This window comes from Homarus americanus, unplaced genomic scaffold (genome assembly GCF_018991925.1).
Source record: "Homarus americanus isolate GMGI-L3 unplaced genomic scaffold, GMGI_Hamer_2.0 scaffold45979, whole genome shotgun sequence".
In the NCBI taxonomy this organism is placed as follows: Eukaryota; Metazoa; Arthropoda; class Malacostraca; order Decapoda; family Nephropidae; genus Homarus; species Homarus americanus.
Window position 1 is genome coordinate 262,501 of NW_024713739.1, and position 21,297 is coordinate 283,797.

The 21,297-nt window shown below is 41.7% G+C and overlaps 1 protein-coding gene across 2 annotated transcripts in view; it reads right to left on the reverse strand.

Annotated features, from left to right (window-relative positions):
• Positions 1–21,297, reverse strand: part of LOC121874742 (LIM/homeobox protein Lhx1-like) — a 56,256-nt gene that overhangs the window by 26,294 nt on the left and 8,665 nt on the right. The window contains exons 2-4 of one of the 2 annotated variants that reach the window (XM_042379036.1): positions 7,837–8,039; positions 7,471–7,706; positions 6,257–6,421 (exon numbers count right to left, since the gene is read on the reverse strand). In XM_042379036.1, the coding sequence (XP_042234970.1) occupies positions 6,257–6,421; positions 7,471–7,706; positions 7,837–8,039 (604 nt within the window). Of the gene's footprint in view, positions 1–6,256; positions 6,422–7,470; positions 7,722–7,836; positions 8,040–21,297 lie in introns of both variants that reach the window. The other variant, XM_042379027.1, reaches the window with a different exon arrangement.

The window sequence follows — 21,297 nt, forward strand, 5'->3', positions numbered from 1 at the left end:
GGCATCAACACCAAGCCTTCCACGCCCCTGATGCTGTGTCTCGCTGTTGTAGTACTGTCTCTCGCTGTTGTAGTACTGTGTCTCGCTGTTGTAGTACTGTGTCTCGCTGTTGTAGTACTGTGTCTCGCTGTTGTAGTACTGTGTCTGGCTGTTGTAGTACTGTGTCTCGCTGTTGTAGTACTGTGTCTCGCTGTTGTAGTACTGTGTCTCGCTGTTGTAGTACTGTGTCTCGCTGTTGTAGTACTGTGTCTCGCTGTTGTAGTACTGTGTCTCGCTGTTGTAGTACTGTGTCTCGCTGTTGTAGTACTGTGTCTCGCTGTTGTAGTACTGTGTCTCGCTGTTGTAGTACTGTGTCTCGCTGTTGTAGTACTGTGTCTCGCTGTTGTAGTACTGTGTCTCGCTGTTGTAGTACTGTGTCTCGCTGTTGCTGATTCAAACTAGTAGCTGCTGCCTCTAGCCACGACGCAGTATGTAACCTATTGACAGGAGGAGAGGTGGGGTGTGGTGGGGTGAGGTGGGGTGGGAGGGGTGGTGTGGGGTGCGGTGGGGAGGGGTGGTGGGGTGCGGTGAGGTGGGGTGGTGGCGAGGAGACAGGGAGGCGGGGAGGTGTGAGGTGGGGTGGTGAGGTGGGAGGTGGTGGGGGGAGGTGGGGAGGCGGGTGTTTCTGGGTCCTGTGATTTAAAAAAAAAGGGAAAATTTAAGAAAATCCTCCTCCTCCTCTTCATCAACATACTCCTCCACCTCCTTCTTCTCCCCCCTACCCCCCTCCTCCTCCTCAGGGCAGGGTGTGGTGGTGCAGGCAGTACACGGAGAGGACCTGCCTGCCGGGTGTGGTGCGTCAGGAGGTCATGTCCGTATCACCCGACTTGGCTTCATCGGCCATGACCCTCTTGAAAATATTTATGAGGAGCCTCGTCAGGTTATTTCTTGTTGCGGGTCGACGGTAGGGTCCTGCTGACGTAGGGGATCTCGTTCCTCCGCCCTAGTGCCCAACACGCTCGGGAGGAGAGGGAGAAGGGGAGGGGGGAGAAGGTGGAGGTAGGGGAGAAGAGAAGGAGCTGCCCCAACACGCCCCCAAACTAACCTAGATTTGGTTAGGTTAGGTTAGGTTATGCCTCGTGTGACGTCATAACCCAGACCTGGCACTCAGACATTGTTCCTGGCATCTTCCCTAGCCCTGAGAGATGACCTTGGGGGTCGTTTGGCTGAGATGCGCCGTCATCTGATCCTTGATTGGCCAGTAATTGGACCAATGACTCGAATCGACGAGGGACAATTTGGCGTGACACCAGCGGGACTCCTGGCCTGCTGGGTGACTGTCCACTCACCCAGGACTGAGAGAGAGAGAGAGAGAGAGAGAGAGAGAGAGATAACTAACTTTAAGAGAAAAAAACCTGCCCAAATAATATAGCCAACGTGAAGAATGAGGGGCGGGTTGGCGGGTTTGTCTAGTGGCGTTCGTGTAAGTATCAACAAGGAGCTCGAGTGCGGCAGCGGATAATCTGGATCTTATACACGAACGGCCCTGCGTATGTAAACAACAAACCTCTTTAACACTTACTTAACTACACACACACACACACGCACACTTATTTACTTTCATTACTTAAGGTTTACTTATGGTTTATGTGTCCAAGTTTTCATGTAATCAACTTATGGGAAAAATTATTCAGTATTCAATCGCTTGGGTAAATATTAATAAAGAATAATAATAATATGATGAAGAAATGAGAAGAAAATTGACCATGAAATTGATCTCATGAGAAAGTTGACTGTGTGTGGGTGAAGGGGGGGGGGGGTCAACGCTAACACAGGCAAGATTGATAATTGATTAATAGCTTGTTCAGACGAGCTCACCAGCGCCCACCACAACACTCAGACAACAGATGGTCTTAGTGCTGAGTCTTACAGTATCTCCTTCGTTAAATCTGTTGTTGTCTAGTAAGGAAAGAATGTTTGTTAGTGAAGGCAGGAGGAGGAGTAAGAGCAGGAGGTGAAGGAGAGAATAAAGGAGGAGAAGGAGAGAATGAAGGAGGAGAAGGAAGGTGAGGAGGAGTATTAAAGTTTAACAAATTTATTGACAAAGCTTGGAGCACAGTTTGACTATTCTGAGTAATTCAGTCAGGTCTTGACACTGAGGGTGGTATCACTTCTCACTGCCACACAGGACAGAGGTTCATACACAAATAAATACATCATATTCATTAGGGGGCAGTGACTTGCTCATGGTGTCAGAAATAATCGTCTTTATAATTACGATTAAGATTCAGGACGTTATTATTATTATTATTATTATTATTCATGAATCTAACTTCTTGGGGATATACAATGAGTTAAAAAATGCGTAAAAATAACTCATCTACCGTACAATAACAGAGAAAATATACCCACTGTCTGTTTGGGTAGGTTAAAGGGTCACCCCCCCTACTAAGACGTGGTAATATTGCCAACACGATGAACGGTTGGTGTCCTCACTTAACATCGACACCCTGGAACACTAGAGGGTGATGCTCCACACACAAAAACACACGATAACAAAGCCACTTCCTCCCCACTACAGGCTCTCCCCTTCCTACCCACCCCACCGCAGGTACAAAGAGGGTAGAGGGAGGGGGGGAAGGGGAGAGAAGGGGGAGAGGGGGGAGAGAGGGAGGATGGATCCCTTTCTGTGTTTCACCGGATAGAGAAGGAAGGGTGGAGGGAGGACGGGGAGAGGGAGGAGAGGGAGGATGGCTTCCCCTCTATGTTTCATCGGAGAGGGATGGAGAGAGGGAATCGCGGGAAGGAAAGGAAAATAGGGGAGTGGGATGGAAGGGGATTGGAGGGGACGAGATAGGGTGGAAGGGGGAAGGAAATGAAGGAGGGTGGTGTGGCATTGTTAACCGAGGGAACTGGGATGGGGAGAGGGAAGGAGGGAGACAGGGAAGGATAGTAGCAGAGAGAGATGGGGAGAGAGGCAGAAGGAGAGAGGGAGGGAGGGAGGGAGAAGGAAGGACGGAGGGAGGGAGGAAGAAAGAGGGAGAGAAAGCAGAAGAAAGGGAGGGAGGGAGGGAATAAGAGAAGAGGGGGGAGACAGAAAAAGAGATGGGATGGAAGGAAAGAAGGAGAGAGGGGGAGGGAGGGAAGGAGAGAGGGAAGGAAGGAGGTGACACAACCGGGTAATATGAACCACAAAAACGTCTCTTCATCTCCACTAAACGAGGCGAGAAACATGTGACTCCACTCTCAGGAAATTTGCACTTGGTAGTTTTAATGAGTCTATTTCAGAAGGAGGCGCTGACGGAGGTTGTCTTAGCCCGGCCGTCTATGTCATACCTAAATATATCCCAGGTGACTTTTGTCTTACCTGGGTTCTGGGACACCCCTACTACTACTACTACTACTACTACTACTACTACTACTACTACTAATCATTTTAAAGATAACCTTTATGCTTGGGCTAATACCACTTATTCCTCGACCAATAGGAATAAAGATATAGACTGTATGTAAACAAAGAGAGCTTATCATTGGCTGTATTAACTCACACTTAAAAGCAAAAATAACTCACGTAAAGGAATGTCTTCACACTATACAAAGCCAAAAATTCTTCTCAATAATAAATAAAGGGCAAACGTTCCCGCCAGGTGTGATAATAACTGTACACACTAATAACTGCTACACCTGGGAATGAATGTCTGTCTTAACTACCGTTCACCTGTGTGTTCTAACTACTGTAGGTCTTGTTACGTCCGCCAATAATCCACTATTTATATAGGGATAATAAATCTTTATAAACATAGGCCATTGAAGACGTCTCGCCTAGTCTCATACACTTGTTTCTCTCCGGTACTTCATCATGGGGAGTCGAACCAAGGACCTCAGGGTTGCGAGATGGATACACTAAACATAGTCTATCAGGGTTAAGGGTACAGAGGGGGGGAGGGATCGAACCAAGGACCTCAGGGTTGCGAGGCTGACGCACTAACCACACCAGGCTATCATGGTCCTGGGATACGGTCTCATCAACACCGACGAGTAACACCCTGACGGTCTGATTTTCGCGGGTGGCTCGCGAGCTTGGGATGCCGCGGTTGATTGCGGTATGCGGAGGGCTGCGGGACGGGTGGGAGGGGGGAGGGAGGGAAGGGGTGTGTCAGGAGGGGAGGGAGGAAGGGGACGCACTGCCTGTGGCTAACTTGGGGTCCCGCGGCGCCCAAAGGGGAACATCAGCCGCCAAAGCCGCCACAGAGGGGAACAAATAGCCGCTACAGAGGGGAACAAATAGCCGCCACAGAGGGGAACAAATAGCCGCCACAGAGGGGAACAAATAGCCGCCACAGAGGGGAACAAATAGCCGCCACAGAGGGGAACAAATAGCCGCCACAGAGGGGAACAAAGAACAGTTCTGGAGGGGAGTTCAAGAATGCCAATGAAGAACCTCAGTTTAATGGCGGGTCGGTGGTGGTGGTGGTGGGAAGTGGCAACGAAATGGACTAATTTTAAGCCGAAATGTGTCCGATCCTGTGATTCTTGTCCTGAGTTTGCACAATTCTACCAATTCACAGTCCACAGTTTCGTACAATTCTACCAGTTTCCAATTTAATGTTCCTAACCTGTAAATCGCTTGTAAATTTATCATCCTAACCTGTAAATCGCTAGTAAATTTATCATCCCAACCTGTAAATCGGTAGTAAATTTATCATCCCAACCTGTAAATCGGTAGTAAATTTATCATCCCAACCTGTAAATCGGTAGTAAATTTATCATCCCAATCTGTAAATAGCTCTAGTGAAAAAGATATCACAAGGGACCCGTAAATAAATCTGTCTGAAATGGAAATGGCCAAAGGCAGTCAATTTACACAAGATGAGCATGACCGCTGACCGCAAATTGCACCGTAAATGGACAACAACATTAGTAATAAAAGTGCCTCGAGTTTATCCAAAATTGTTTAGTCAGAATCAAGAGGAATAAATCAGTCAAGAGGAAAATGGAAAAAATCAGTTTAGAGGAAAATGGAAAAAATCAGTTTAGAGGAAAAAGGAATAAATCAGTTAAGAGGAAAATGGAGAAAATCAGTTTAGAGGAAAACGGAAAAAATCAGTTTAGAGGAAAAAGGAATAAATCAGTTAAGAGGAAAATGGAAAAAATCAGTTAAGAGGAAAATGGAAAAAATCAGTTAAAAGGAAAAGGGAAAAAATCACATCAAATACGAATGCATGATGTTTTGAGGTGTACTAATCATAGCTACTTATACAGGTAATTAATTAGAAATTCGAGTAAGGTAAAATCTTAATTCAAGTAAATTATAACACACTGGACAGGTAATAAACTAAGAGGTTCAAGTTGGATTGTAGGAAGAGTTTTGTATTCAAGAGGAACCGGTTATAAGAGTCGTCAATTACCAAAGAGTTATTATTATACCTCAAAAAATATAAAAGAAATATTTGTCCAGGTTAATTAACTCACCGGGAAGGTAAGGTGTTGATGTTGGCTACCAGGTGTAGTCTGTCTTCGCTGGGATTATTAACGCGAGTGCCGTGTGGTGCGGTGCAGTGCCAAAACAAGATGGGGAGGAATATTTTTTTTATAGCTGTAAACACGTAAACGCCAGACAAGTGTCAACCAGAGACAATACTTGTAAGTTTCACGTCAAAGATTGGAATAAACTCCCAAAGTTCGAGTACACCAAGTTCCAAGGCTGAGTAATGCTTCAAAGTTCGACGATAAATAAGCGACGCTCCAAAGTTTCCTTATAAAAACACACAAGACTCCCAAGTTCCTCTTTAGGGCTGACGGTATTCATTGTTTCCCCCGACGCAAAATAACTTGGATTTTCTCGTCACCTGCACAGCTGACTGACACATCTACACTGTTGTTGTTTACGGCTTGTTATAACTTATGAATACCTCCAGAGACACTTAAGTCACCCCAAACTGCTTTAATTCATCACTTAAACCACTTATTTACTGGTTGGTGGGAAGGGTTGTGTCTTCTGTTTTGATTGCTCAGCGTTAATACGGAAGGAACACCTGAGAACACCTGAGAACACCTGGTAGTGTCACATTAAATAATACCTCTCTCACATCCGACCTGAAGATCGAACCGGGGATACAATGACGAGATACGAACACGCTACCACTTTACCACCAACACCAGGAACAAGTGTGAAGGTGATCAAGAACTGGTAAAAACCTGAAAGATCCATCATGACCTCGTTTGACCTTTGAGTATGGCAGGTAATATACACAGGTGAGGTGGGTAGTGGACTTACCTGTATGACCCGCATAGGGAGGCCCGTCTCTTTGGCCAGCTGTTCCCGGATGTGACGAGTGGGTTTAGGTGTCTTGTTGAAGGCATTCTTGAGTACCTCCAACTGCTTGGCCTTAATGGTAGTCCTTGGGCCCCTCCGCTTACTGCCTTTCTCTTCCTCCCCGGACTGCGAAGAGGGAGATAAAGAACAAGCAAGAATTATCATCATCATCTACTCCAAGTATCAATCATACCATCACCATCCTACAGTGTACTGGTCACTAAAACAAAGTGTAACTGTGATCTCTATACCTTGGACAATGGCATCATAAATGGAGGCATAACATTGGCTGATTACAGACACAAATACTGGATGTTGCTCCTAGCGGCAACCATCTTAAGGTGACTTTATCGGGGCGTCTTACAAGAATGAAGAATGGACCCTGTAAAATGTTAACTATTTAGCTCTTCTAGGCTCTAATGTGCACAATGAGGCTCTGATACGCACAATGAGGCTCAAGTGCGTATTTCGAGGCTCCAGTGCGCACCCAGAGGCTCGAGGGCGTAAACGAATCTCAAGTGCGCCGCCCGAAACACTGGTATTCATCAATTAATTAAATAATTTGATCTTGTCTCCGCACAGTCGGGGAAAAAATAGCCCATTTTATTGACTTACACAATATGTAATTAATGACGATTACCAATTACCATAACAGAGGATGTGGCAGCTATGAAAAATGACCTATTTATTGGCTCCATAACGCGACATTAATGCGGATTACCAATTACCATGACCATGATGTAGGATACGGTAAGATGTAATTTAGTTGAGCTACTTCGCGATGAGACAGGTGTTTGGGTGGCAGGTGTATGGGTGGCAGGTGTTTGGGTGGCAGGTGTATGGGTGGCAGGTGTATGGGTGGCAGGTGTATGGGTGGCAGGTGTAGGAGGTGGCACAAGTCCTAAAACCCAAACAAGAATAAAAAAAGTAAAACTGACAAAACACTTTTCTCTAACGTAATGAAAATAGAGATAATTTTTCCCTGAGTCCCCAAAAAATAGTCCCTATAGATCAAGCCTGGATAGTGGATAGTCTAATGAGGAATAGTTCTTCCTCGGTGTGTTAAGCTACGTAGGCTAAACGAAACCCTATTTTTTTTTTTAGGACTATGGAGACACCTGGATAGCGTCACCAAGCTCAGGTATATTTCATTGATATAAAGATCTGCTACTCACTCTCTTATCGTCATCGTCTTTGTTATTTTCTAGTTCATCGTCATCTTCGTCACCTTCATCGCGGGAGTTGACGCTGGATACTTTCTCAAGGTCGGTGGTCTGTGGCGCGGAGGGCGTGGAGGGCGTATTGGGGGCGTGGAGGACGTTGGTATCTGAACCTGGTGACTTAAGGGACGCGTCTCCAGTGTCCATAGACTCGATCTCCTCCTCCTCGTCAGACATCACGTATGGATCCACTGAAACACAATGACCTAAGAGTCAGGTAAGAAGACATCGCTCCTGTTATGGTCGAGTCAGCTCAATTTTATAGTCGACATTATACAGTATAGTGTTATTCTCAGACACAAACACACACTCATCGCTCACCTGACAGTTTGCCGCTCATGTAGTCTTGTTTACAGACAAATTTGTTTTCTTCAAGCACGTAGAGTTCTTCGCCGGTGGAGAGTTGCTTGCGGCAGACGCAGCAGGTGAAGCATTTGAGGTGGAAGACGCGGTCACGAGCCTTCCTCACTAGATCCTGCGGCGAGATGCCCTGCAGACATCCCGAACACTTCGTCCCAAATCTCCTGCAGAAGGGAGACAAAGATGGTTGATCAGTCCACCAGAGTTGTTGATATAAATTTGCTATGTGTGTGTGTGTGTGTGTGTGTGTGTGTGTGTGTGTGTGTGTGTGTGTGTGTGTGTGTGTGTGTGTAACGTAAACAGTGTCTCATTCAAATACAGACACATCGAAAGACACCAAGACAAAAACTAGATTTCGGAGATGCAACAACGCGTGGCAGTACCATGAGAGTATCAGTACCTACCCGTCTGGTACCTCATTTGTCTGAGGTACTAATGGTACACAATAATATAAACACATCACATTAAAAACACAATACCCTCACATAACAATACGAACAATACTAACACAATATATCCGATTCTCAACCACCATAAGAGACAGTACCTCAATACCGTAAAAAAAAAAATATGATACCCAGACGTTGGTATTCGTGGTATGGCGAGGATACAGGTGAGAGAGAGAGGGTGGAAGCAGGGAGCAGGTATCAACAAAGGGAAGGCTACCAGGGACATACAAATTGGCAATAAGCAGTAGCGCGCCCCCCGTCATTTGCCCTTTTGACAACAGCTTCTGAAGGAACAATTAGTGATGACAATGAGTGGACTAATGTGTTCAAATGACATACCGGCGCCTGTGGCTTCTCCATAACTTTTCCCATCAAGGGTTTTCCTCGCCCGACCTCCAACACCGCCAATTCCTCTACCAATTTTCTTTCAGTTTTTTCTCTCTCTCTCTCTTTTTTTTTACCTTCTTCCTCCTTATTTTTCTGATACTTTTTCTCCTTCTCTTCCTTCCTCTTTCTTCTTCTCCTCCCATTCTTCTTTTTCTTCCTATTCTCCTCCTCTTTCGCCTTCCTCTTCTCCTTCTCCCTCCTCTTCCCTTCCTTCTTTTTCTCCTCTTACATTAATTAACCTATTCTCCCACTTCCCATGTTCTATATATCTTATTTCCTCCTTCATTCACCACAAAGAGTCCCTTACCACCTTACGTACTCTGTTAACCCATTGAGTACATGTGACCTAACCTAAACCCCGAGTACAATGTAATCGTACTCAAGGGGAATAGGTTCTCGTAATTAAAAGGTAAAAACAACGACTTTGAAGGGAATTTGTCGTTGTACTCAAGAAAATAAGTAATTGTACTCAAGAGGTTAATCCTAAAGCAAGACCTGTACAGTGGCAAAGGTGATTGAGTTCTAGGTTTGTGTGTGGATGGCGTCTGAGTCCAGTTAATCCACACTATCTTGCATCCAGTCAACTAATCCACACTATCTTGCATCCACCAACTAATCCACACTATCTTGCATCCACCAACTAATCCACACTATCTTGCATCCACCAACTAATCCACACTATCTTGCATCCAGTCAACTAATCCACACTATCTTGCATCCACCAACTAATCCACACTATCTTGCATCCACCAACTAATCCACACTATCTTGCATCCACCAACTAATCCACACTATCTTGCATCTACCAACTAATCCACACTATCTTGCATCCAGTCAACTAATCCACACTATCTTGCATCCAGTCAACTAATCCACACTATCTTGCATCCAGTCAACTAATCCACACTATCTTGCATCCAGTCAACTAATCCACACAAGGAAACACTGACAGAGAGAGAAAAGGACACAGTGTGGGCTATAAGGTGTGATGGTGAGACTTGCTGGTGGCCCTAGCCCTCCCGGCACACATCACGGTACACATGTGTAAGATGCAAATGAGTTGGGTTGGAGGCCATTTTCCCCTACTGAGACCTTGTTCCATTCAACTCTGGGCGCGAACGCAAACTTTACTAGCATCAGTCCCTCTACTTATGCTATTTACCGTGACGACATAATTACTAGCTCTGGGTATTATTTTTGTTTCATATATATATATTTTTTTTTACAGTGAAAGCATAAATTCCGTTATCTTATTTATCCTTTTAATAGCGAGTTATTTTTTATTTTATTTATTTTTTTTCATTTTTATTCTTTTCGGGGATGGGGGATGGGAGGGAGGGAAGGAGGGAAGGAAGGGGTGCAAGGTATACAAGTACTATAATGGAAACAGATGCCGTAGAAAGATTAAATTAATATTATAGTTATTTCACAACACACACACACACACACACACACACACACACACACAGACAGACACATACACACACATACACACACACACACACACACACACACACTAGTTATTCCTTCAACAAATAAAAACACGTCTTCTCCTCCTTTCTGTTTTATCTTCTTATCAGATGGTCAACACTTTCCTCCCACCTTATTCAAGAGGAGGAGGAGGAGGAAGAGGAAGAGGAGGAAGAGGAGGAGGAGGAGGAGGAAGAAGAGGAGGAGGAGGAGAAGAAAGAGATGAAGAAAAAAAAGTGTCCCGCTAGCAGTCATAGAAGAAAGATAAAGAAGAGGAGGAGGAAGAGGAGGAAGAGGAGGAAGAAGAGGGAGGGTTCATGTTCCGAGACTATTCGTTAGACAGGTCATTGGGGCGTTAACACATGCAAAACACTGGGTAACTTACACTCAGCTCATCCTACAGTGGGTACTTCTCTCATCAGGAACCCGGGACGATGCGGGGATAATCACTAGTTGAACCGCACCCTACTCACCCTTCTACAATGACCCTTTCCGCAAGTTCCGCATGCGTTAAAAAAAATAAAAAAAATAAGAATTACATATGTGTGGTGATGTAAAATGCTCCCCTCTCTTCTGGGATAACTCCGGGGTTTGAAATAACACTTAATACCTCCTCTATGTTTCAGGTAAGTGAGTTATTAAGTGACCTATAACTGGAGTGTATCTAATTATCCTAGGGTTAATATGTCGTGGGTGGTTTTTTTTTGTTATTTATTATCCAGGTTTACTGTAGGGTATTTATCAGAAGTGTCGCATATTGCTTATTTTATCCAGGGTCACTGTACCATACGTTTTAATGGCGGTTGATTATCCAGGACCACTGTACCATACGTTTTTATGGCGTTTTTATTATCCAGGGTCACTGTACCATAAGTTTTAATGGCGGTTGATTATCCAGGGCCACTGTACCATACTTTTTAATGGCGTTTTTATTATCCAGGGTCACTGTACCATACGTTTTAATGGCGGTTGATTATCCAGGACCACTGTACCATACGTTTTAATGGCGGTTGATTATCCAGGTCACTGTACCATACTACTTTTAATGGCGGTTGATTATCCAGGGTCACTGTACCATACTTTTTAATGGCGGTTGATTATCCAAGGTCACTGTACCATACTTTTTAATGGCTTTTTTATTATCCAGGACCACTGTACCATACGTTTTAATGGCGGTTGATTATCCAGGGCCACTGTACCATACTTTTTAATGGCGGTTGATTATCCAGGGTCACTGTACCATACGTTTTAATGGCGGTTGATTATCCAGGGTCACTGTAAGGTAATTTTGGCCAGGTGTAATAGTGATTATTCAATGAACCAACTTTACCTCAGTATATGGTGTAGGCGTGAGGTGTGAAATGATATATTACACATATGCGTAGAAAGAGAATTAATACAAAGAACGAAACCTTAACTCGTAAAACAATAATATATGCGTAAAACGAAACGAATATCAATACGGAAACGATATTATATGAGAAAAACGAGAATTTGTGCGTTAAACGAAAATTAATACGAACAACGAATCGAAAATTAATACGTTAAACGAGAATGAAGTTCGTAAATCATAAGTATATAAGTGAAACGAATATACGAAGTTGAATCAGATCTTGGTTAGTAGAAGCCTGGCCACGACTTACGAGGCTTATAACACTCCGCTATGTAAACGACCCCTGTAAGTCGTGCCAGATATATATAAACTTCCTAGACAAATTCTCCTAAATTACACTTATATAATTACATAAGGAAGACAATTTTCTCGATGTAATTTGCTAATTAAACACTAATATGGCTGTTTGGTATAAGAAAGGAAGAAATGTAATGATGGTAATGATGGTAATGATGATAATGATGGTAATGATGATAATGATGGTAATGATGATAATGATGATAATGATGGTAATGATGATAATGATGGTAATGATGGTAATGATGGTAATGATGATAATGATGGTAATGATGATAATGATGGTAATGATGATAATGATGATAATGATGGTAATGATGATAATGATGGTAATGATGATAATGATGATAATGATGATAATGATGGTAATGATGATAATGATGGTAATGATGATAATGATGGTAATGATGATAATGATGGTAATGATGATAATAATGATAATACCATTAGTGTTAAAACTACTACTTCCACCACCTCCCTTTCCTCCCTTCCCATATGACCCCATCACCTCCCTTTCCTCCTCCTCTACACCCCATTTCTTCCCTTCTCTCCCTTCCCCCTTCCCTCTCACCCCTTCTCTCCCTTCCCTAGACCCCATCACACCCCTTCCCTACACCCCATATCCGACCTCCCACCGATAACATAAAGCAACTCAGGGTAATAAATCACACAGGAGTTGCCATAAACATGCCTATGTCGACACCTAGGAGGGTCGATCTAGTCACCTCTGTCTTCATTACTCGAGTGGGGGGTGAAGGACCGTAGTTTCCGGCTGCCGTAGGATCGTAGGATTCACCAGGGAAGGATTTTTTGGGCGTATATAAACGGTGGTAATAATGAATCGACGTATAGTGATGTGGTTGGGATTTTAAAGTCAAGAGTGATAATATGGTTGGGTTGGGTTATATGGGTGATCTAAAACGCTTTTATGATGATGAGATATTAACAATAATAATAATAATAATAATAATAATAATAATAATAATAATAATAATAATAATAAATTCACTCTTAATGAAAGACAGAAAGAAAGAAAAAAAGAAAAAAGAAAGAAAGAAAGACGAAAAAACAAAGAAAAAAGTAATTTATCATATCTGAAAACTATATATTTTTTTCATAATTCTTCCCACAAAAACACAGAAACATGAAAGCAAGAAGACAAACAATGACTCAGTTTAAGCAAGGCAGTGCAGATGTTACGAGTGAAATGATACATCTTCCTTTTTTTTCATTTTAATTCCATCTTCCGTGTGTGTGTGTTTTTTGCGTCTCCTCCTGTGTGAGTGGGTGAAGGGGATGACCACCCTAGCCAGAGTCGTGAGGTTCCTGCAGGAGTTATCTGGCTCGCATCATTCACGACACCTGCCCCCGGCTATTCCTGCATAACAGACCCTCAAACAATCCTTCATACACCAGCCCCCATCATCCTCCCATCCTTCACCCTCACCCAGAAACCTTCCTCACTCGTCACCCAGAAATCCTCCTCACCCAGGGACCAGCCGCCGCCTCTCACGATAGTAAAAACACAAGAGCCCTCCCACGTCCCCCAAGTCCCACCAATCCCCCAAAATTCCAAGCCTCTATGACTGTGGAAACTCAGATGTGTCAGCCAGCCTCAACTGCCTCGATCCACACTGACCCACAGCCTCCGAATGGTTACCAAACAACGACAATAAAAACTCCTTTAGTCCTACGCGGCTCTCACCTATCCCCCAGTCTCTAACCTAACCTAACCTAACCTTTCCAACCTCTGCCATCAACTATCCTCAGTTCCTAACACTTTCTTTATCTATCCTCGGGAAGAACAGTTCCTAATAACGTGGATGTACTCTGCCAAGTCCTCTATCCTTTTTTCCTCTACCCAAGTCCCCCCCCTCCACACCCCCTTTATCTCTCCCTCCCTCACACCCCAGGCCCCTACAAACACCTATTCGTTCTTTTATTCTTAAGTCACAGGTCCCAAATGTTCACCAGTTCTTGCCCCTTCCCTTCCTCTTCCCCTATTGCCCTGCCCCTTCATTCTTGCTCCTCCCTCTCTCTCTATTCGCCCCTCCCTTCGCTTATTGCCTCTCCGCTTTTTTCCCCGCTATTCTCACTCTCTCTCTTTCTTCCCATCTCTCTCTCTCTTTGCCCCTCCCTTCTCACATTCCACCCTCCTATATTTTTCTTGCTCCTCCCATCTCTCCCTCTGCCCTTCGTCCACCCTCTCACCTTACCCTTCCCGGCTTTCAGGATCAAGGAGAGAAGCCCTATTGGTCGCAGGGGGCCCTTAGGTTCTCCGGAATGGGGAAGACTAGCGGGAGGAAGGGGCGCGCCGCTCGTTCAGGACTCCGGCAGCATAATGAATTCGGGGCAGCTTGGCGATACCATCTTCTGTATCAACAAGATGGCGCACGACAAACTGAGAAAATTTCAGACATCTTGATCTGGACGCCAAGATACTTGTTGATAATATAAGACGAGAATCACCTGAAGATTAGCCCTTCTAAGCTTATTTAATCTGATGATTAAGCTGTCTTATGATACCTGAAGGAGTTAGGTTTGGTTAGCGTTTTATTATGTTGCGTTAGTTAAGCGTTAAGCGTTAGGTAAGGATAGGTTAGCCTAATCTAACGTAATCTAACCTCGTCTAACCTAACCTAACCTAACCTAACCAAAACACATCATGTAAAAATTTAAACTATATGAAACATTAAAAATCTTAAACTAATTACTCTTTATCCTAATTCGTTCAGTCAATCTGTACAGTAAGTCACATTAACACAAGTACGAAGATACTGTCTACCTGTATGTAATTAATTAAAGGTGTAGTAAGGTAAATAACTATCCAGGTATACTACATATAAACTTAATACCAAGGGATTAAAATCGAATTCCAATTAATCGGACAAATTTCAGTGTTTATCAAGTTCTTAAAGTAATTTCATAAACATTAAATACTTTTAGAAAACGTCAATGCACCTTAATATATTATTTATACTTAACACATCAATTTATAAGTAAAAACCAACCCACCAATTTATTCATTACTTAAAAGACAGATTTGGGGAATTTATTAGAGTACATTAGTTTATTCTTAATCTATTTCAAGTTAAGTAAACACAAGCGTCATTGATTGAGAAGAAAATGTCACAACTTTGCAAGCCAATAGGTGATGGGTGGAACGTATGTCACTGTAGGTAAACAATCATACGTCATAGCTCTCTCAGGTGTAAACAAAAGATAAATCTCTGTCTACCGTGTGTGTGTGTGTGTGTGTGTGTGTGTGTCTGTGTGTGTGTGTGTGTGTGTGTGTGTGGTCGTTACAATATTACCACCACCACCAAAACAAAAACTAAAAAAAAAAAATCAACCATTATTTTACGCATCCTTGCTTGGTAGACATAAATATGCGTCACACAATGTTTCATGCATCACCACGGCTAAAAGATACGCGCGTCATAATGGTTTTACGCATGATTACGTCAACAGAATAATGCGTTAGGTTTGTTATCCTCATCATGCACGCCTCTGTTATGGACCATCAGGGAAATTTCTATGTTTACGCTCCCGTTACATCCTTCCCGCTTACAAGTTTACTGTGTAATTTTAAATAAGCTAACTAACACGTCCAAACAGCACTGCTACACACCTGAACACCTACAAACCTACAGATGCTAACACTGCTACACACCTGAACACCTACAAACCTACAGATGCTAACACTGCTACACACCTGAACATCTACAAACCTACAAATGCTAACACTGCTACACACCTGAACATTTCCAAACATACAGACGCTAACACTGCTACACACCTGAACACCTACAAACCTACAGATGCTAACACTGCTACACACCTGAACATTTCCAAACATACAGACGCTAACACTGCTACACACCTGAATCTCTGCTTCATATATACCTATAACTGCCTTTAAATACATAATCTACTCGGTTACAGAAGGATTCCTGTATTATTTTTGTACTTACTGTATTCAGCTGTGATTAGAGGTACGTTACAGATACTCTTCTCCGTTACAGGAAAACACCGAATGCTTGTTTGGTTATCGAAAGAAATTACAGGTTTTTAAATTGTTGTAATCTTCGCTAAAAATACAGTAAGTTAGTCTAAGCTACTGTATTCCCCGTCACAAATACAGTAAGTAGGTTTAAACTACTGTATTCCCCGTCACAAATACAGGAAATGGTCTAAACTACTGTATTCCCCGTCACAAATACAGAAAATGGTCTAAACTACTGTATTCCCCGTCAGAAATACAGTAAATGGTCTAAACTACTGTATTTCCCGTCACAAATAAAGTAAATGGTCTAAACTACTGTATTTCGTCACAAATACAGTAAGTAGGTCTAAACTACTGTATTTCCCGTCACAAATAAAGTAAATGGTCTAAACTACTGTATTCCCGTCACAAATACAGTAAGTAGGTCTAAACTACTGTATTCTCCGTTACGTAATGGTCTGAACGTCCAGGTAATTTATCCTACGTAAAATACCTGCAAAGTAAACTATACGTCACAGCCATTGTATAAAATTCTACTAAAAATAAATCCCATTAATAAAAATTACCCACTAAACTTTAATATAAAATAAATCATCATTAGAAAAAACTGATAACTATACCTTGATATATGATGATTAAAATAAATATATTGGGATTTATTGTATATTTTAGAACCAAAAATATATATATACGTGAAAAAAAATACGAGGGAATAAATTTACTTAAAAAAATATTTATGTGATATATATACATTAAAATATATCGATTTATAATGTTAGGAGATATATGCAAGTACACTATTGACTGTAATATTATATCGGTAAGGGTGAAATATTACCACTATATCGGCAAGAGAGAAATATTACTATTACATCGGTAACAGAAAAATTCTTGTTATTATATCGTAAGAGAGAAATGTTGCTACTGTATCGGTAGGATAAATATTACTATTATGTCGGCAAGAGAAATATTACTATTATATCGGCAAGAGAAAAATTTTACTATTATATCGGCAAGAGAAAAAATAATGCTATTATATCGGCTTAAGCGAAATATTACTGTTATATTGGCAAGAAAAATATTGCTATTACATCGGCAACAAAAAAAATATTTCTATTATATCGGATAAAGCGAAATATTACTATAATATCGGAATGAGAAATATCAAGAACCCATTAATTTTCGAGTATTAATGTGATTTTTAAATTATAAAATAAATTATTACGAACTTAACTAAAAAATGAACTAATTACGATCCTAAAATAATAATAATAATAATAATAATAATCCTAAAACAATAATAATAATAATAATAATAATAACAGGTGATCTTACACTAAAAAATAACAGACTACAGATCAATATCACCAGCATTACAACATACCATCCGTACAGCTACACATCATTAACACAAAAATATTGGCAATACTTTATTATTATTATTAAACAATTACAAATTACTCAGATAATTATAAGGTCATTAATATATATGCACAAATTATGCTAATGTGATGATAATAATATGCAAAAGCCTAACTAGGGATTTCACTCTTGAATATTACAACTAGCTTTTACTATCTAGTGTGATATCATAACTACTGCTGCTGTTGCTGCTATTAATGCGAGTAATGATAATGATGATGATTATAATAATGATGATCATAATAATAATATTAAACAACAGCAACAACAATAATAATAATAATAGCAATAATAATGATAATAATAATAATAATAATCTTCAGTTTTTCTTAAATTTTCAATAAATGTTCATAAAATTACTTCATGCTGTGTTAAACGGACCTTAGCCGGTAAAGAAGACAATAGTTACATCATAAAAGACTCCCCAAAAAATAATCCATCTATATTCGGATAAAAATCATAAAAGGAATAAACAAGTGAAATATGAACGTAGACAAACACACTTCAACCTGAGTGTATAATAAACACTATTACCTTCCTAACACACTTCAACCTGAGTGTATATTAAACACTTTTACCTACCTAACACCTGCTAAATAAATAATGAATAGAACCCCTTGATAAATAATTCCCCCTCCCCTCTCCCCCCCTCCCCTTCCCCCCCTCCCCCTCACCATGTACAATGAAAACATATATGCCCAAAAACATGTTGATATTGACTGATGCATAAAATAAACCCTAGCAATACTTAGCTTCTCAAACTCTCAATGAATAAAAATAAATGTCAAAATTTACCCCCAACCCCCTTCAAAAAAAAAAATAAAGTTAGCTTATAATAATACAACTATAGTGTAAATAATACAATATATATAATTCTAGATAAATAATTTTCAAACTTCGAAAAATATATTCTGTTTTGCCTGTTGACGGGAAATCAATAAATATACAAAAATAAAAATCGTGTTTTTTTTTCACCACGCTCCGCCACGCTCTCTTAGGGAAATAATATACCCAGGGCAAAAAAAAAATAAATAAATTATCCATTTCTATAGGTTGAAATATATATTTTTTTAACACAGCCATTGGCGACCGATGATTTGAAATGTCAGAATCATGTTCATTGTTCAAATTAACATAATAATTAACATTGGTGGAAAAAAATGTTAAAATGCAAGTTCTCAGTTCATTATGTGTTATAGGTCACGGAGGTTATGTTAATATGTTAATGTAGGAGATGTGAAGGGTTATATTAAGTTAAATTATTATCGTTATGGGGTTAAATCATCGTCGCCAAAGGGGTTAAATAATCGTCGCCAAAGGGTTAAATCATCGTCGCCAAAGGGTTAAATCATCGTCGCCAAAGGGTTAAATCAGCGTCGTCAAAAGGGTTAAATCATCGTCACCAAAGGGTTAAATAATCGTCACCAAAGGGTTAAATAATCGTCACCAAAGGGTTAAATAATCGTCGCCAAAGGGTTAAATAATCGTCGCCAAAGGGTTAAATAATCGTCACCAAAGGGCTAAATCAGCGTGGTTAAAGGGTTAAATAATTTTTACCAGCCAAACTCACCCACTAGTTAACTCCGGTTAGTCATTCATTAAAAACTGTACTCAAACGAAGTTACAAATTAATATGTACTCAATGCCATGAATCAACCATAACCTAACCTAATCTATTGGAAAATATTAACAAAACTGTACTCAAACGAAGCTACAAATTAATATGCACTCAATGCCATGAATCAACGATAACTTCAACCTAATCTATTGGAAAATATTAACACAATATTTGACGATTTTACGATACTACTTTCACGCGTTTACCCCACAAACTTTATGAATAAAACACCATAGAGGCAGAAACAGTTGTGGTAATGATTTTCTTTCATTCATTGTGGTATTACAGTAGTGTTTGTGTTGTGAATTTTCTATATGTGATCAAAGTTAATATTTGTTTCGTCTTTATAGAGTTCACAGCTCATTTTTTTTTTATATAATAGTATTTAATGGTGAAGTAATGTGGGATTGATTTTATGTGGAGAAGGAATTTTGGTGGGTGGGGGAGGTGATGTGTGGGGGGGGATGGTGTGGGGAGGGGGGGGTTGATGTGGGCGTGAAGGACAAGATAGTAGTGATGGTGTGTGTAGTGTGGGCGTGAGTAGATGTTGGTGCGGGAGTTGTGGGCGTGATGGATAGTAGTGTTGATGTGGGTGGTGTGGGTATTATGGGCGTGAACGATAATAAGTATTGGTGTGGGCGGCGTGGGCGATATCAAGTGTAGGTATGGGCGGTGTGGGAGGCCAGAAGTATCCAACAACAGTATATGAGTTGAAGATATGGCCGTGTAAGGCAACGAGAACGTGGGCGTGCAAGACAACAGTGGGCGTGGAGGATGAACAGGTATGTAAGAGAGCAGCAAACATGGGCGTGCAAGACAGCATCAAGCGTGGAGGCAGAGGGTGCGGGCGTGATGACCCCCCACCGTGCACAACACCAGACAATACTTGGCCTCGACAGCTCTCAAAATTACAACATATTTCTTGCCCGGTGCTGCGTGGAAATACTCGGTCTATTGATTGGCCCAGACCAGAATTTTTAACCGTGGGGAGAGGAGGAGGAGGAGGAGGAGGAGGGGCGAGGGTGAAGGACGAGGGAGGAGTAGAGGGGTGAGAGGTAGGAGGAGGGGGAGAGGTAGGAAGAGGGGAGAGGGAGGAGTAGGGAAGAGAAGGAGAATTTCGTTGCTCAGAGGTAGACGACTGATCAAAACTTTGAGTTTGAGGTGAGGGAGGGAGGACTTAAAGGTGTGTAGGGAGGGAGGAGGAGAGAGGAGGAGGAGGAGGAGGAGGAGGAGAAGCTAGTATTAGGAGGTGGGGGGGTGTGTGGCTGGGGAATGCAGGTGTGTTGAGGAACCAGATTACAACCACTTGGTAAAAGGGGGAAGGGGTAGGGCATAAGGGGGGAAGAGACAGAGTATAGAGGGAGAGGTGGCTTAAGTCCCTTTTGGCTAAGTTAGGGGGAGGACGAAGGGAGGGGAGAAGGAAGGGAGGGGAAAAGAGGGAAAGGGAGATGAAACAGGGGGGTAGGGATGATGGAATGAACAACACGTGAAGTGAAGCGAAAAAATAGGGTATACAAAGTAGAATAGAATAGGGTGTAAGGTCTCCAGGTAATGACAATAACCAGGGGAAAATTGGACCTGGCAAAGGTGTTAAAAATAGGTGGGGTGGAGATTAAAATAGGCATTATAGAGAGGTAAAGGAACAAAGATATTGAAAAACACACCTTAATAAACTATGGAAACCTGTACAGAGGCCGCGGTGGCAGAGGTGCAAAGACGGATAGGTTAGGTTAAGTTAGGATAGGTACACGTATTAGTGATAACAGCAAAGGCGTTTAGTGACTGCGAATCATAACTAATGTAATAGGAAAATACGTAGAGAGAGAGAGAGAGAGAGAGAGAGAGAGAGAGAATCAGAGGTGTGATGAAAGTTAGACACATCACCTTCAGGCACTTTTGTGGTACGGGAGGGGGACCAGAGTGCATAAGTTATAGAGAAATACGACTTCCCGTTTACCTTGTTTCACCTGTCATGTCAACAAGGAGGAGGTGGTAGTGTAAGGTGACGTCAACAAGGAGGAGGTGGTAGTGTAAGGTGACGTCAACAAGGAGGAGGTGGTAGTGTAAGGTGACGTCAACAAGGAGGAGGTGGTAGTGTAAGGTGACGTCAACAAGGAGGAGGTGGTAGTGTAAGGTGACGTCAACAAGGAGGAGGTGGTAGTGTAAGATGACGTCAATAAGGTGACATCAGGAGTGGGAAATCACCTGAAGATTAGTTACCCTTTATAGCTTATTGCACCTGGTGGATTTTAAACAACCTAACGCTACCTATAGGGGGTTAGGTTAGGTTAGGTTAGGCTAGGTTAGATTACCAGCTCTCTAATCTTCATATGAACCAAACACACACCACCTCAATATCAATAACCTCAAATAAAATCCA